This window comes from Aphis gossypii, chromosome X (assembly GCF_020184175.1).
Source record: "Aphis gossypii isolate Hap1 chromosome X, ASM2018417v2, whole genome shotgun sequence".
Taxonomy (NCBI): Eukaryota; Metazoa; Arthropoda; class Insecta; order Hemiptera; family Aphididae; genus Aphis; species Aphis gossypii.
In genome coordinates this window covers 63,498,285-63,518,412 of record NC_065533.1, presented here as the reverse complement: position 1 = coordinate 63,518,412, position 20,128 = coordinate 63,498,285, and the positions used below count along the sequence as shown (strand labels likewise).

General features: G+C 24.1%; 1 protein-coding gene across 3 annotated transcripts in view; it reads left to right on the top strand.

Moving 5' to 3' along the window:
* LOC114124774 (synaptotagmin-7) overlaps positions 1 to 20,128 on the top strand; it is a 196,967-nt gene that overhangs the window by 164,787 nt on the left and 12,052 nt on the right. For all 3 annotated transcript variants that reach the window (XM_027988142.2, XM_050205338.1, XM_027988141.2), the window contains 3 exons: positions 4,760 to 4,907; positions 8,724 to 8,833; positions 10,234 to 10,402. In XM_027988142.2, coding sequence (XP_027843943.1) covers positions 4,760 to 4,907; positions 8,724 to 8,833; positions 10,234 to 10,402 — 427 coding nt within the window. The remainder of the gene's footprint in view (positions 1 to 4,759; positions 4,908 to 8,723; positions 8,834 to 10,233; positions 10,403 to 20,128) is intronic.

The window sequence follows — 20,128 nt, the reverse complement described above, 5'->3', positions numbered from 1 at the left end:
TGGATCGGCGGTGATGTTTGTTTGTAATATGTCAACCCTGTTTACTTGTAGACATAATAATATTATGAAGGCTCTAGGGTGAATATTATTATTTAATCACTACACAATTTAGTATTATATAATTATTTTTCCACTACACTGTAAACACTAAAAAATATTTATTAAACCTTACAACATCCATTCTTTGGTTTATAATATTATTATATAATTATGTATTACATTTTTTTTTAGTAATAAATAATAAGTAATATTAGTTAAATTATTTTTACACGTCATTTTTTATCTTGCACTAAAAAATAAAAATTAAAGACAAGAGATTATAATAAAAATAATGTATCAATAAATAATGTATATTATACAAAAAAAAACATTTTGTAAAATGAAGATAACGCAATTAAATGTATGTTATGTTATATTCAATAAGTAATTAGAATAAAACGAGAAGTTGTAAAATAAAATATATGATATAGTACAGTTACCATATTTGAATATTTTAAGATTGTTTAAATAATTTAAAGTGAAAAAGAACTATTTTGTTTTCCAAATTATAATTTACACATTTACCTACTATAAATTTTTGGAAGATGATTATTAGGAAAAAATGAAGCATCTTAATTGAAATTTAAAGAAGTACTTAGTTTATGATAATGTTAAACATTGCGCACTATGGATACTAGTTAGTATTTAATACAATGGTTGTATACAGTAAACTCGTATATGATAGATTTAATATTCAATCTTGTCCTTATTGATTTATAATAATGTTTGAAAATAATGAAAATATACAAATTTATTAAGTAAATACCTATTAACAGTTTAAAATAAAAAAAAGTATTTTCCATTAAAAAAATATATATATATTTCATCGAAAAAATTTATTCTTTGAAGTTTATAAAAAATCTAAGTACCTATCTGAAAATATAGTTTAATAAAATTGAACATTAATTTATCAAAACTATATTACGAGTTTAAACTGTGGTTCTCTCTTTTCTCAGTATATTCACTCCATTTTCTTCATTTAATAATAATTAATTTAATTTTTTTTTGAAATTTTAATTATATTTAAGGACAATCATTCCATACTGTTAAATCAAGTTTTTCTTAATTATTTAACTTAATGTGCTAAGGATAATAGTCCATAAAATAGGCTAAGAATGTAGGTATATTGTACTTACTCTTTTTGATTATATGCAAATTATAACAGTTAATATAAATGTATTAGAATGTTTGAGTACAATAATAATAAATTACTATAGACTAAAGATTACTTATATTTTATTTTTTATAAAACAATCATTATAAGTACTACTATCTTTTTTGCAAACTGATTTATAACTAAAAATTAACCGTTGATAATTTATAATTATGTATATAATATAAACAATAACATTTAAAAAAATATAATCTACTTAATTATTTGTTTTAGAGAAGGATAGTTCTTATTTTTTTTTTTTATTACCATTTTTTTAACCAATAGAAAATATATTGTACGTTACCTATAAAACACTTTTCATCTGTTACCTACAAATCGTAAGTATAAAAATCTTATGTGTACAATTAAAAAATTGTACTTATCTTATTTTCATAATTATATCAAAGTAATCAAAAGTTAATTATTTATAGGTTTAAATTTTAAATATATATGTAAGCTAATCGATTTTAATATCGATAAATATTGATCTTAGCACATTATAGCTTCGTTTATATTTGTGCAGTTATCATACAAATTAATACAATACGTAAGTGCCTGAGCTTGTCACGAACGTCTTTCAACTCATGACATTAAAATCAGTAACACTCGTCAGTCATCATACTACAATGTATTGAAATTTCCTGAGCGCGTGTCTGTAAAAAAAAAAAAAAACCATACGATAAAATTTTTGTTTATTTTTTTATTCATCATCATTATATTTATGTAACCGTCGCGTGCAAACAAAAACGGATTACGGTCTCTATTATGCAATTTACGTCGATAAAAACATTATGCGTAGGTACAAATACGGTTTCGGGACAGTGTGTAGGTCCAATGATACTCCAAGTCAAAGTATAACCAACAAAAAGTCGTTCAAACCCCATAAAATTTCATTTATGTTGTCCGGTCTTGATAGAGGTTTCATATGAAGATGTATTTTATTTAAAGCCAAGCCAAAGCATATCGCACTATTTGTTAATATCTAGAAAGCAGTATATTATCTTATTTGATATGCGCTCTACATATAAATTTAAATATTACCTATAAAATATCCAATTCATAATTTGTTATTTCAACTTATTATATATTATATTGTTATACCTAGATGGTTATGGGTAATAATTTGGTGAAAAATGTTTAATATTATTTATGAGTATAGTAATCAATAATAAGTAATTATTTTTATTTATTTTAAAAAATAAATTTATGATTGGATATTGTATAAGAGTTGAATGTTTTCCAATAAACGGAAATGTATGTTAAATATAAAAATAAATATATGTTTTAATATTTCAACAATCACAAAGTGGGTCAATGTATTTATAAATTTGAAATAATTATTCATTTTGAAAATATAAAACACTTAATGATTTTAAGTTTGTTAAGGATTTTTATTTTAAAAGTAGTAAGCACATTTTGCGCTTTAAAAATAATACAAAACATAATATTATACATGTTAGCAGCTATGATGTACATTTTGATAATGTCAACAATTACTAGGCAATATAATTATAGACCAAATATTTTATGAAATTTATGACATAATTAACTTTATAAGTTAGGCAGTATTTTGAATGTGTTTATTAACTACGCATTGTCCGTGTTTCCTGATATTGTATATGTTGTATTATATATTAATATGATAACGAAATGATCACCAAGCCGGTTATTATCATTTAAATTATTACTAGGTATATAATGTTATATGTAGGAATGGGTTTGGTTTGTTTAAAATTATCAGTTTATCGCTATTTGGATTTAACAACGATAGCACCTTTTTGGTTAAAGTTAAAAGTATAATTATAGTGTTGTGGTTTAGCTTAGTATAATGAATTCAAGAAGAAAAATGATTCATAATATTGTATAATATTTTAATTTTATAACTCGTTTGCATTATAATATTATTATTATTGCTATTTGGATATAAAATTAAAAATATATTATAAATTATATTATATAAATATATTTTTAATTAACAAAAGATGTCTATTTTTATTTAAATTAGAAAAAAACTAGCAAAATATTATTTGTTTCATAATATTACAGTGATGAAAGCCTTGTGTTGGATTTATTTATTTTTAACTAGGCTTGATGATATGAGGGAAGAGAGCATCTATTGGGCACTCCAATATCAACTCAATTTAGTTTATATTATTAATAAAATCACATGGCCATTTTCGTTTAGAACAACGGGAAGGGTTTAGTAGTATGGTCGATGCTAAATTGGCGGTGATGGGATTAGAGTGATTTAAAACATTTTGTGAAGTTGATTATAATTATAGGATGCCATTGTTGATATTGGAACGATGAAATCATCATGCAAGGATCTATCACTGACATATCGTGGGACATTAGTGAGGAGACGAAAGTTTATGGATTAGAATGGTTGAAAGATTTTTAAGTTAGGATGTTTTTTATAGAACCCCATAGTTGTTTCCATACGTTATTAAAGGGCATATAAATTGTTTATAAATTAGCATTTTGTTTTTAGTGGTATTTTTTATCAGAGTAGTGATCTTAGTTTGTGAAGTCGGAGATTTAAAGATTTTCGTTTAGTTTTTATATGGGTCACTCTACTCAGCTTTTTAGTGTTACCCACCCTAACTTGTGCTGATGAAAATAATACTATACTTGTATCATATTTAATAAATACCTGCTTTTCCAATAATAAACACAATAATTTGTATATAACAACGACAAATAATACAATAATAATATATAATTATTCATTTCGATGCATTTACGGTATTTAGTTATTTATATAAAACATAAAATAATAGTAAATTCATTACAAATAATAGTAAAAATATGTATTTATGAATTTTAAATACAACCACCATACTGCACTTGCTTTAATTTGATTTTATATCCCTTCCTTTGACACTAGAAGTCCTCAGCTGTTGACCATACTTATCCACACAACTTCTCGTAGACACAATAAATTTTCCTATTCATAGAATATTACATCTATGTTACATATTAATAGATTATATTCAAATTTAATTTGGTTCTATGACTTCAGATTACACTTCAAACTAATCTATTATACTAAAATCTGTATAATAGAAAATTATATAAATTGTATAAATTATAATTTTAAATTCAACTTATGAACAATGTATGTTGGACATAAACTACAATAAATAAATTGTTTTAATATACATGTTCAATGTGTTTAATCATCTAAAATATATAGATAGGTTAATAACATAAAATATGAACAAACTATGGAAATTAAATACGAATAGAACAGTGAATTGCGAAGATAAATTATTATTATTATTAATGTTCAATTATTGAGTAATAGTTTTTCAGCGGTACATAATTGCGATTATTTTTTTAATGTTCATAAAAAAGACACTCTAAAATCATTCTTTATATCCCATTAAATATATATTTTTCTCAAACGTGTACACATTTCAGTTTAAAAATATTTGACTAAAAAAAAAATTATTATTATTTCAATTCATTCTACATAATATGCCAATAGTGTGATACTACACAATTATATTATATATTATTACCTAAATATTATAAATTATGACCATAAATTGTAACGTGTTACAGGCCAAAGACTTACCGGCGATGGACTTGAGTGGCACGTCCGACCCATATGTTCGGGTGACATTGTTGCCAGACAAAAAGCACCGACTGGACACGAAAGTGAAACGCCGAACCCTAAACCCACGCTGGAACGAGACACTCTATTTTCAGGGTAGGTGTATCATTGTATTATTATAATATTGTTATGGTTTTTGTTGCATTTTTTTAAAAAGCCTTTTTTGCTCCCGTAGATATAGGTATATAATATGATTGGTTTCTTTACTAGGCTTTTCGGGTTGTAAGGACGAAAAGGCAAACAAAACACCCCTCCTCCATCCGCCGTGAATATTAGAAAGAAAATGTGGCATTTTTTCACACCTCCTCTTTTTTACCTATCTCTTTCTTCCCCTTCTTTTATTATTTTTATTAAAATAGTATTTCCTATTTGTAATAACATTTTATAGATAATGTAAAATATTATACATGACTATTGACCATCAACTACAATATTTAAGTTATTCATTTATAAAAATTAATGAAATTAATTGATATAAATTCAGTATAAAAACAAATATAATATTCATTATACCTATATTATATTAATCAAAAAATTGTATTTAAAAACAAGTTAAAACTTCAACATAATTTGTATGGGTATACAACAATATAAGAAATACCTTTAATTAGATAAAATCGAATATAAACCTTCGTAAGAAAATTTGTATTGCCCATTTATTATTATTAAACAATATAACTTTTTAGTGTAATATTAATCTATAAAAAATATTATGCATATTATAATTTGATAAAAACAAAAAATATATAATATAATGCTTTAATAACATGAATTTCATAATCACATATTCTTATCTTTATTAAGAAAAAAATAATTAAAATTAATTGTTTAATAATAAACGAGAATATCCGTATTATTTTGTTTTTATAATAGACACGCATCATGTTTATCAAATTAAAAAGGCTAAACTAATTAAAATGTTAATAAAAACAGTTAAAATAAAACGTTTATAACATTATTATTAAATCAACATAATAAATAGAAAATAATAGTACTTACTAGTTATAAAATTAAATATTGAAAAAATATATAGATAGTTAATATTATTATCGTAGTAAGCAGTATAAAATATATATTTTCACCGTGCATGAAGTTGGCGCTTATCCATGTCCCATTTATTTTAAAATTACGTTGTACTATTGGAGTAAATCACAATGGTTTTTTTAAATCCTACAGACAAAAGTTAACTCTAAAAAAATTGGGACGTGCTCCAATAATGCCCAAAATATCGGCATGGAAATTTATATTTAAGAAAAATAATTACAATAATTATCATATACCTTTTCTAGTCAAATAACGTATCAACAACCAATGAATATCGTTATACTCCTATAATATGATGTAATTTGCGTAGCATAATAATATAAGACAATTTATAAGAATTATCTGTTAACAGACATTATTATTATTATTATTATTATTTTGAATAGGTACTAGTTAAAAATACCAAAACTTAGCTGGTTAACTTAAGTTTGATGACAATAGTGTAGTATCATAATACTTTAGATAAATCATCTTAATTAAAAAATCGTTAAGTATTTTCGAATAAGTGATTTGAAAATTTGATGCTATTTTTTTTAGTAGAAATTCAAGTCCAATAGTGTTTTGTAGATATATTTTATGCTCCGTAAATGATTTATGTTCTCGGTGTTCGAACTGTAAGAACCCATATATATTTTTCTATTTTAGGTATACATTTTACAAATGTATATACGTGTATATATGTTACGCTCCAATATAATATGTTTATATACGTATTATATGTATTTTATACGACAGCTCGTGGGAAATTAATTATGTTGTTTTCGTCTACAGTTTCCGGTACGAAAGACAAAAAAGAAAATCGATACGAATTATAGGTACACGTGGCATTTCTCATATGTACTCTCTATATATAGTGTCGTATATCAGACGGGCACATACGTGAATCTATACCTCCCTTTCCCCCTTTAATAATTTTACAATTGTATTTTTGTAAATAAATAAAAAAATAGTATCATGTATACGAAATTAAAAGAAATGGAAAAAAATAGACAACCACCACTATGCTAAACAGTATAGAAGTTGAGTAATCATGTTAATATTTCATAATTAATTGTACTGTATGAATTAAATTTGAATTCAACGATAAGTCAAAACTATTTTGAACGGAGATAGTTTATCATCCTATCATCATATAAATATACTACTATTAATTATTATAGTGATAATTTATTTTAATATTAGTAATACAAAGTATAAACTATAAATAAACATAAAATTATTCCCAATGTTTTGAAAATTGCACTATAACGTAAGTTTATAATCTATAATGATATAGGTACACAAAAAATTCAAATATTCATGAAAATATTGTTAAATCAAAACTAAACGAACAAAAAAAAAAACTAAAACGTTATTCTTCGTTTAAAAATTCATTTTTGTCTAAATTTTAACTTATCTTTAAAAAAAAAAAAAGTTTTAGATTTTTTAGTTCCAATATGAATTTTTTACTACATATCAAGAAATCTACATGAAATCATTTTTAAGACACAACTATAAAAATTAAACACTTGAAACATTTTTAATTAAATAATAATTAGGAAATTATCATAGTTTTGAAAAATATTATTGAAATGTTAACTTCAAATGCTCGCAAAATAGATTTTTATATTATTATTATGACAATACTGTGGTTTTTTTACAACTCATCGTGTATACAGAAAAAAACATTACACATAATTCTAAAATTAATAAATTTATCGTTTTGCTCAGAATATAAAAATAAATAATATAATATAAAAAAAAAAATTATTTAACCATTCCATCTCCACAACTGACTTGTCAACATTGTTTTAAGTGTCTATGAAGTGGGATATTTATAGGCCTATATTCGAGTATAGTTTATTTGTCTGGAAACCACACACAGAAATGTACCGCAACCAAATTGAACGTGTTCAATATAAGTTTTTAAGCTTCATTGAATTCAATCCAAACGTCTCTTATTTTCATACAAGTTATCTAGCTAAATCAAAAATTTCCAAAATAGTGGTTTCAACCAATACAGCGTGCTATGAGTTTTTAAAATAATTTTTTTCTATACAACTTATAGTTAAGACAAAATATAGTATAATAAGATATAAATTATTTAATATAATACATAATAAAGAACAATTTCATTCATCTAATTTGGTGTAAAAAATGAATTAACGATCTTAAAAATAAAATAAAAAGTTGTTTATAGCTGAATCATGTGCCGTGAAAATTATGTGAAAAGCATAAAGAACAATTTTTATTTAAACGGTTAAAATAAATTAAGTCAAATCAATCAAAGATTTGTGATAATGTCTGTTCTATAATCTTGTTCTTATTAAAATTGATTATCCTCCTCCCATTTAGCATACTACATGCAGTTCTATAATTTTAGAAGTTCCTGTACAGTGTGCATCCAACTCAAAACATTACACCTTTTCTCAATCGTGTATGCTGTTTACCGACTATTTAATAAATTATCAGGCATCTATTTCTTGCCAGAGATGTTGTAATTTTGATCCTTCTCTTTTTGCAAATAATCTAATTTTCTTGGTAATTTATACATTCTGATTTCATAAACTTATTTGATTACAGTCTACGGTTATATGTCTAATTACAAATAATATTAAATAACACTGTAATAAAAATATACAAATTACCTTTATTAATTAAATACTACATTAAATGGGACCAAGAAAAATAAAATCCTTTAATTGAAATTGTAACTATGTATCAACAAAAATCATTTATGTTCAAACTGTATTTAAAATACAAGTTTAAATTCGTTCTAAAATTCACTGTTTCTTGTAATTCGTAAAATTTACCGATTTGATAATTTTAATGATAATAATAAAACATTACCTTTAAGTGTACTTAAGCAATTGTATTATTTTGTTTCAGGTTTTACAATGCAAAAGTTGCACAATCGGACTCTTCACTTGCACGTGTTTGATTACGATCGGTTCTCCAGAGACGATTCTATTGGCGAGACATACATTGAGTTGAACAACGTAAGTGCATCGATCCCGACACCCGGCAAAATGAAAAAAATCTATTACGTGTTCAAAACATATATTATATAATAATACCAATGAAATATAAAAAAATATTCCAGATAATTTTCATCTATCAGATGAACTAAATGACCAATTCATACCAAATCCAAAATTAAAACTCCCACCCCTTCCCCATTAAAATATCTTGATATTCAGTGTTTTTAATTATTAAAAACAAATTTAATAATTTATTGTTTCCGAAAATAGTAAACATGTGAACAATATTTTAATAGGGATTAGAACAATTTATACTTGTATTTTTTAAACTTAAATACAGTCAAGTCTTGATAACTCGAATTTCTAGGGACGTAAAAATTAATTCGATTTATGTATTTTTCGAGTTACAAATATTGCATTAGGTATATAGGAGCTTCATAAGGACCAAAAAAAATTCGAGTTATCGAGGTTTTCGAGTTATCAAGGTTCGAGTTATCGAGACTCGACTATATTATATGTTAATAGCTTAAAAATATGTGTATATAGATCAATAATACACTAAAATCAAATTAAACTCATAAAAAAAAAAAAAAAATCAATGCTAAAATAAGATTTTTTGACTTAATATTATAAAAAACACTTTTTACACACTGAATTAATGTATACCACATCATTTAATGGAGCTTAAAAAGTAAATAAATAATTTTATGAAAAATAATTAAAATAAAAAATAACTATAAAAAAAAATATTTATTAAATGGAGTACCTCCAATAAAACTAATTTAACGAGAAAACTCTTTCTCAGTACAATACTAATATAATAATATATAATATATGTATGTATATTAAAAATAACAAAACCCTGAACTTAAGTAAACTTATGATTTTATTTCATCAAAAATTGACAAAACCCTTTAACTTTGTCGGTAAATATGATGAAATAATTAATGAAGAAAAAATACTGTTCATCGTACAGGCAAACAATACAAATTATACACATTGGTTTTTTATTTTAACTTTTTTTTTAATTTTGGATAAAACCAAATTTGTTGTATTTAATTGAATTATGTTTAAAACTAAAGCTGTCCTCATCACAGATTTCGAAAATTATAAATCTCAACTTTTTTGACTTCATCTTAAGACCAGCTCTGATCACATACGTTCGTATGATTCGTATTTTAAATAAAATTGTTAATACAAATTAGTGATAAACTACTTATACATTTTGTAAGTTAACATTTAAAACTATTCACATTTCACGAACTATAGTTTATCAATACAAAATATAATATTGACGAATTTTTCACTCTTCTTGATGTTTTACATTGTAATGTGTGCACATGTACGTGTAGCTAGAAGTGCATGTTGGTTCTGAGAAATATACATGTATCTAATTTAGGACTTCTTGTTAATTTTAGGTTGACTTTACTGCAAAACCGGTATTTTGGAAAGATCTCACAGCGCCGTTGAAGGATAAGTGCGGCCATTTGTTAACGTCATTGTCTTACAATCCAATGACTAACAATTTGACACTCGGTATCATTGAGGCCAGAAACCTCAAGGCTATGGACATAAATGGAAAATCTGGTGAGTTTTTATTCGCCAAGTACGATTAGTTACTATCATATACTCTAAACAGTCGTAATTGTCTAAAGAAGTCTTAATGTTTTTTAATAAATATTATACATTTATTTTTCTACATAGTTTAAATTTGTTACTATAAATAACATAATCACCTCATTTTTCTGCTTTTATTACTTTTATAAAATTGTCAGCAACGATTTTACTTCCTCATTCCGAAGTAAAATATTTTACTTGGAATTTTGTAAATAAATAAACGAATTTTGAACGAAAGTCGAAAATATATTAAACGCGATTTAAATTATTGGTGTTAAAATATAATGAAATGTTCAGCAAATAATAATTCAGATCTGGAATTTGTATATACGTAATGTATTTACTTAAAAAAAAAAAAAAACACAAACAAAAATTTAATAAAAGAAAAACTATTATTTACATTTTAAAGATGTTATTCTATAATGACTTCAAAACATTATTTAAAAATATATATATATTTATCCAATTGCGTAATTTATTATTAATTGAGAAAATTAACGTTTATTGTAAATAGAATTCTATCTGATAACCAAGTATTAGATGAAAACAATCACGCGCTGCAGATATGGCTCCAACAAATAGGAGAATCATAAATCGCGTTAATTACTTCCGAATAAGTTGTTTATTTGTTGTGCTTGGTTTCGGATAGGTAATGTTTTGCGATACAACAGTGTATAATACCCTATTGTATTATTGCTTGATAATTTGAACGATTAATAACGGCGAAGAGGATTGTTTTTGAAAATAATATTATGTATGGAAATACGTCGTATGGTACAAATAGTGCGCAAACATATGAAAATAGCATTACATTATAGTAGTATGATCATCCATAATTTAGCTCACGGAAATAAAGATTAGCTGTAACACTCAACTACGTATTATAAAGTTGACGAACTCTCATAAATTACCGAAAGTGTCTTCATTATTCGTTGTATTGTAATTAAACTTTTCAGAGTTTGAAACTAACTATGCCAACTTGTCTGAATATATTATTGTCAATCGATAACATTTCGATTAAATAACAAAATATCTACGATATATAAGAATTTCTTCGTCAAATTATATTTAATACAAAATATTAAAAATAATTATTTTTATTGTCACATGACCTGAGAGCTTGTCATATTAATATGATAATTACACTACAATTAAATTAATTATATTCTAGATCTATTCATTGTTAAGATTTTTGGATTTATACTTAATTATAAATAAATGACTCCTCTTGAGGTATTTCATTGAAATACTTCACTTTTTTCAAAATTATTTCATCATGATAATTATATATTAAATTGTATTTTTTTTTTTAAAACTCGATTTTTTAGAAATTAAATATCATAGCTATTTATTATATTTGATATTATTAATTTATATAAATACCTCTTGTGAAGCTTGTTTTTGTTTAAAAAAATGTGACAAACTTGTAAAAAAAATTATGTGATTTGTTTCTAGTATAAAATAATTGCGTAATGTCAGACTTCAATTTCAATGGAATTATTTGTGTGAGGTTTATTTTTTCAAACGGTCTCGTGGTAATTCTATATTTCTGATAAAAGTATAAAATACAATATTACTAATATCTATCTCTAATTTAATTTTTTTCTATCAGTCGTCACTTTTATCTGCATTTTTCCGTAAATATTTTGACAAATGTTTTTGACTATAATAATTTATGTTCAAAGTCCAATAGGTAACTATATTAGAAAATAAGTCATGAAACATATTTTCTTCAATGATGCAAATAAATCTCAAAATGTTTATGTTTATTATTTAAATTGAAAAACAGTTAAGACTAATGAACAATATTCAAATTTAATTATCATTAAGCTTAAGTGTGTATTTTTTTCACAAATCATCTTTTAAGTATAATTTACAAGGGGTTTTAAAATTTTGTGGAATATTTATTTCAGCCATTGATAATGCTCCAGCGCCAGAGTTTTATAGACAAAACTATAGTATCCTCAGGATATTTTCCGAGAAGTAGGAATACAACTGTGGCGCACTTTGTCCGATTTTTACAATGACTTTTTAAAAATATTTCTATAGAATTATTCTCAGTGTAATAAATGGTTAAATATAAGTTATTTGATATTATTATTTCAATAGGCTGATAAAGTGTGATTATATATTTTTATAGGTTATTTGATTATTTCATAATATAATATAAAATACTCTGAATCGATATAATAATATTAAATTAAATACAATTTATTCCTTATGTGAAATTATCAATCATAGAATTCATGGACATTCATTAGTTACAAATGCTGTTGGTATTTAATTTTCCCTAGTTAGATATGGAAGATTAGTAAATTTAAGAATTCAATAATACTCATTTAACGTAAAAATAATGTTCATCAGTATTATTGATATATTTTTTAAGGTATAAATCTAGTATATTTTGTTGCGTCTAAACTAGGGGACCATATTAAAAAAAAAAAACAGGACACTTTTTTTTTGTAATGTGTAAAATATATATTGATAGTAAAAACATGAAACAATATACATTACTTAGTACTTATACATATTATAAATACTTCGAAAAATGGGACAATCCTGTTTAAAACAGGACGTATGGTCATTGGTCACCCTAGCCTAAGCTCTAAAATAACTGACGTTAATAGGTAGTATAGGTTTGATTTATATCTCATAGTTATGATAAATATATATTAGCACTTTATTTTAAATAATATAATAAATTATTAGGTATGTAAAACATCATTAATATAATTAATATTTAAATATGTGTGTTTTTAATTGTATTTGCAACTATATTAATCTATTTAAATCTATAATGCAAAATTGTTGAAAACGAACAAAAAATCATTTAAACTCTTGGACCCTGTTTCTAAAAACATAACTTTGTTTTAATTGTTCTTTAAATTTGAAATATCTTTCTATAGGATCAAATATTTATAGATAAATAAACCATTTGAAATTAAGTTTTAACGTGTTAAATATCTCCACAAATGCTCGCACTGATTAATTTAATGTATTGTTTTAATATAATTAATTTTAATCGAGGGCACATAGGTACTATAAATATATAATATGTATTATATACATATCTGCAACAGAGTAACATTAAATTAATCTAATTTGTAAAATTTAAATGTCTAAATTAATAGTGTTTAATAGTTGTTTGACAGTTTATGCAGTTTATTACTCATGGTTAATTTCACTACTTTTTAAAGCATCCTGCAGCCGACGCATCCGACTCCAACCTTATAATAATTCGATTTAACAAACACATATAATTATAACCAATAACCATACCGCAAAGCTTAATATACATTAGTATATACAATTATGATTTGAAAAATATCGTTTAAATTATTCAGGGTTAAGACATTTACATAATTTATATTTAACGTTATTTAAATTATATACATAAGGTTGTAGATATTTTTAACACAACTTTCGTTTCATGTTAAATTGTATGGTGTGTTAAAATAATTCTTGTGAAATTTGGATTTAAATTTTCTAAAATAATGTATTATAAAATGCAATAATTATGATTTAGAAATTAATCCGATTTTTTATATATATATTTATAATTGTTATACATACGTATATATATAAAATCATATACGAGAGGAAAATGACCGGTTAATTAATCAACAAAAAAAAAATTATTATCATAATATATAAATATAAATATTTATCACAAAAAAATGATCTAATAATTTATATTCTAGGTAAAACATAACATTATAAACTATAAAAAACACTGTATTACCCATTATCGAACATAATGTTAAATATTCATAATAAATTATCATTTATTTTTTATGCCACTTCTTAATTTTCAGTATTTTTTTTATTTCTTATTATTATTTACGGGGTCATATTTTTAACGTAAGATACATATTATTTTATTTTATATAAAATATATTATTTTAATTTTAAAATCCACCTTCAAAATCATACTAAATTCTATGTTCAAAAATTATTATCTTTAACTTAGAAAATTTTAATTGACGGCACAAGCGACTTTTTTTACAATCACTAATTATTTAAACTAAAATAAATGCATATTACTTTAGTCTTGAAATCGAATCGGACCAAAGTAACGCTAAAAAATTTTTCTTTTTTATATTAATCGATACTCCAACTAGTTATTTTTATAGGATAAAAAAAACTGTTGTCTTATATCTTGCCACATGATGTTTATCATACTACGTGTGACTGCTTGACTGCTGATTGACTTTCAAAAAAAATAATAATAATAATAATAAAAAATATCACACTCTGTTTAATTGTTTAATGATATTCTGATATTTCGTTTTCAGTTTTGATTGCTGCCTCAGTTTTAAAATTGTATAGATTTTTGGTGTCTTCAAAATATAAACATAAGTATACAATTAGTATATACATATATTTGTATCTGCTCTAAATATTGCAACGAAGCTCTACACTAATTATTGCTTCCTAGTCGTACTACCAGTATCATACAAGTAGATACAGTCAACGAAGCAATAACTTAAAATAAATCTAAATATTTTGAAAATTGCATTGTTTATACAAAAAAAATCAATAAAATAATATATTTATTTATTTCCGTACTTCAATTACCTTATTTATTGTACTTGAATATGAATACCGTTTTTCTTAACAAACAAATAAAAAATATAATAATATACATATACTCAAGTTTGAAGTCTCCATGGATAATAATTTTGAATTACAACAAGATAACTACACTTTTTATCTTCGTTCGTATATAATTTCGTCCAAATTTGAATTTCTGATATAAAAAATATTTTTGAAATTTAATTCAACAATAATATATTATAACGATAATAATTATAACGATATTATGTATATATATATATATATATATATTATTATACGAGTTGTGCAATAACTCAACTGCGATTAAAATATTATGATAAGGATGATACAATCTTTAACCAACATATGTATTTTAAAAATAGCACGATGGATCCAATAGATAATTCATGACATTTGAGATTTTTAAAAACATATTTTATCAACTATATTATGTCTATATATAATGTATATTATTATTATTGTGATAGAAAGTAAAACCATTGTATCACAAAAACCATGTATTGATGTATATAAAAAAGTTATATGATACAGACAACCTAAAAATTAGATTTTTTTCTTTCTCATATTTATACCTCATTTAATACATATGTCGTTCATAACCAAATCAGTTAAAAAATTGAATACCTAGTTATTGACCTACATTACTTCCAAGCTGTAAGTGAAAATTTAAAATATGAAGAATCTTAGAATTTTTTTATTTCAAAATGTATATGACCAAAACACCTATGTAATATTTAATGTACACGTCTAAAAATTAAACATTATAATACATTATGTAATATGTATATACAAATAAAGGATGAACATCGACTTTTAAATCACACACCCGCTAATCGCGGAAAAACTGTCTGACCAGATAATTCATAAAATAGATTATCATGTCGATCGAATGCTTTTACGAAGATTCGACAGGATTATATTATTATTACTATACCGGTAAGCTTGAGGTGAAGTCCGGAGGTGAGCGTCAAACAAATTCGAGTTCAACACATACATCAAACGTCGACAGTAAACTTGCGAAAGAGGTTTTCAAAGTACCCGCTTTTGGAACCGTATATAATGATAGCTCATCCACCAATGCACGAAAAGTTAACGAGATCTCTTCTCGCCATCGGGAATTCATGAAATACATCACTCACGCATTTTATCTCTCTCTCTATCACTCGCACGCATATTACTAGATTATTCTGTACACAAGGCATTTCATTAAGAATCTTCATCGCACAACCCATTTTTCTTCTTCAATAATGCAATTATTGAATATCTGATTTTGGAACTTTCAAATAAACTAGAAAACCATATTTATAAATTCTTGATACATTTTCTTACTTTTTAAGATATTTCTTGTGCATTGTTGAGTACAAACTAATATTTTCAAACGATACCCCCCCCCCTCATTTCTATAGTATTTCTAATTTAAACTATTTAGCAGATAGTTTTTCTGAATTTTTTTTTTTTGTATCATTTAACTTTCTTTACGTGATATTAAATATTATAATTAATTTAACTAATCTATTTACACGAATAATATGTAAAAAAAAAATAGGTTCAAAGTTGAATAATGACTAAATCCGATAGGTAGGTACTGCAAACATTTTATATTTCTGTAAAACAATTTTTTAGGGTATAGTCCTAATAAAAATAAACAATTTAATAAAAAACTACTAGGTTTTAATTTCTAATTAAATACATCAATATTATAAAATAGTTCAGTCTTACTTTTTTTGTTTTTTTCAAAGGAAGATCTAATTTGAAAACATTACTTTGTATCGATACAGCACATTACTAGGTAGAAAAAAACACACATAAATATTAGAACAATTAGTCATCAATAATTAGTATATTGAAAAAAATTCCAAAAATCAAAATTTTAATAAATGCGTTACTAAAGAAAAATATAGAAGTGAGCATACTAATTATTGAATTACCCTTTATAAGTATTGTGGAGCTAGATAATGATTTTATTTTTATTTTTTACTAGGCAACTGTTTTTAAATAATACTTGGTCAGTTAAAGTGACCTCATTTTTGAATTTAAGCCTGCCCTCCTTTAAATATATATAGAAGTATGCAACTGGACCGACTTTTCTTTATCCAATACTTGGCGATTAGTTGTTGCACAACGCCATTGCTATGGTGGCAATCGTGACTATAATATATTCAATGTCGTTGTTGAAACCTGTAGACGTTAATATTCATTTACACCACTATAACATTTAATGATATTTGTTGGGAGAAAAAACGACAATAGCAAAACCTTAACAATGATGTAAATACACTTAGTTAAAAATCGAAAAAGTATACAAGATAGATTTGAACGCATCTCATTATCATACACGATTGACTGAATAGTAACAACAGCTGTCAGTGTTTATAATAGCTAATAGAAGGACTGAAGCAGAAATTATTCTTAATTTAGCTTCTGTATAAAACGTATTATTTCCATTCTTTAAAAATGTAATTATTGATTCTTACTGAAAAAAACAATTGATTTTAACAGTTAAGTTTATTCTAGATAATATCTGTTCAGATGTTCTTCCAAAATTTTATATTCCGACTTTTTATTTTGACAATCTTAAAATTATTTATAATCATGAGAAACTTTTAATTTTTTAAATTAATTTTCAATAAATGTCGTTTGACAATATCATTCACTAGATAAAAATGTTTAAACATGTTTTGCAAAACTCCTAGTAAATTTTGAATTACTCAGTTAAAAAATATCGAAAATCTATAGTCATAAAAGCGTTGCATAAGCAATTTTAGTTAAAAAAAATTACAAAAATCTCAAAAAACACAAATTATTTTATAATAAGAAATATATGAAAAAATGTCTATGAAGTTCAAATTTGTATGAAATTGCTCACTGGACACCAGTATAATAACAATTTTTGTTATAATTCAAAAACAAATAACAAAACATACATGGAATTTTCATACATATTACAATAATTATGATATTAAAATTAAAACTTAAATATCTTGAAAGAATTAAATTTTTTAAAGAAAACTGTTAATTCGTATTTATATTAAGTGTGAAAAAAGTCGATTTTTAAATTAGTTTTTTAATAAAAAAGCTTTTTGTATAACGCGTTTTGAACATAAACGATTTAATACATTGCGAATTTCTCAATATTATATTAACCAACAACAAAACGTATTTCACAATTATACAACTACAATAAAACGAATAAAGTGAATTACGAATTTTAGTAGATCATCGATACTATTAACAGGGTTTTAGTTTAAATTAATGTTCACTAGCATCCTGATGGTGTATATTTATAGCTGTGAGACAGTCGTTATCGTATTTTCATCCGATGACTACAAAAAACGACACTTTAGCTGACATTTTATAGTTATATATACGAAAACGTTCGATTAAGCAATTAGAACATTGTGATATGTTTTGAACGTAACCGACGGAAAATAAAAACAATCGTACATCACGTAAGGAAACAAGCCCTATGCCCCTATGTGTAACTATAAATAAAACGAAATATTATAGATTGATTGATAATAGTTAATATAGTTTAGGTATAATCATTTTGCCGATAGCCGATCTCAGCGAGACAAGGATTCTAGAAATTTTTACTTATTGGGAAAATAAGAAGTTCAGATGCAGTATCACTCGTCTGACGTCTCCGAAAAATAGATATTGCCTTAGCCACTCAGTTTGATACCAATTAAAATTAATACAGTACGGTACTTTACTATAATTTAGATTATTTAGAAAATCGTCAATGTAGATACATGAAAACTAAATCGATTAAAAGATAATAATAATTATAAAACAAGCAAATAATTGGTATAAAAAGTGTTGATGGAGTTGCAACAGTAAATATTTATTATGCATTTAGATCACTATTTAGATAATTTGAACACTTCAGGTATGAAAAATCGAATAAATAATTATTAAATTTTTTTTTAAATTTCTGACATAATAATAATATTGTACATAAAAAAAATTGGTACCACTTCACATGACATTTTTTACCATTCACTTCGTCATAGCGCTATTGACTATAATGAGTATTGTATTAAATTTGAATCAAATGATAAATCAATTCGTAAGTACGAAAAATGATTCTGAGCAGAGGTAGTGGTTTATCAGCTATAATTCGTATGTAAATTTATCACTATTAATTATTTAATTATTTTGTTTTACTTTAAGTAATATAGTATTATAAACTATGAAATTTAGTTAATACTTCAATAGCGTACAATTAAACTAAACATTTTAAAAATGTCATTGTATTATAAAAAATGTTATAATATACTTGGCAAGAGTTTCAAATCACCACGAGTAATATTTTTGAATTATACCTATAACAAAATAATCAAAATTGTTATTCATCGTTTAAATATTGCCTAAATTTAAACTTCTACTACGTATAAAAAATATCAAGTTGATATATTTTATAGATTTTTTGGTTCCAGTATGCACTACTTATGAGAAAATAATAGACCACACATGCATTATATCATATATTAGTTATCAGTTTAATGTAAAGAAAAATGAAAAATAATATAACTAATTAAAAAATAAATTAAAGCTTGCATACAAGCAAATAGCATGTGTATTAAATACGATAACTCACCAGTGTTTACACACAATTAACAATAAATTACAAACCTAATAATTTAACTTTAAATTACTAATAGAACTTGAAAAGCAAATCATATAAAATAAGAAATAACTATATAACAACACTTATCATCCAAAAATAATCGGATAATCAACCATAAATCATAAATATGAAAATTTCGTTGAAAAAAATTATCTAGATTAATATGCACGTTACACAACATTAGAATACGTTTCAATCTCAATAAAATTACGCGGGAAAGGAAACGAAGTATTACTATTGCCATGTTTCTCATTATTGAACATAATAAAACAAATTAATATTGATACTAAATTATAGTTTACGTTTGATATCTTTTTTTTTTTTTACAAAATAATCATTATTTTTTATATTTAATAATTGTGTATTTCATAACTTACGATGTAGTATGTATGAAGTAGTCCATTTGACTTATGATACATTATAGACTTTTTTTTACAAAAACGTTAATAGTATTAGAAATTTTTAGAGTTTTAAATTAAAAAAGTTTA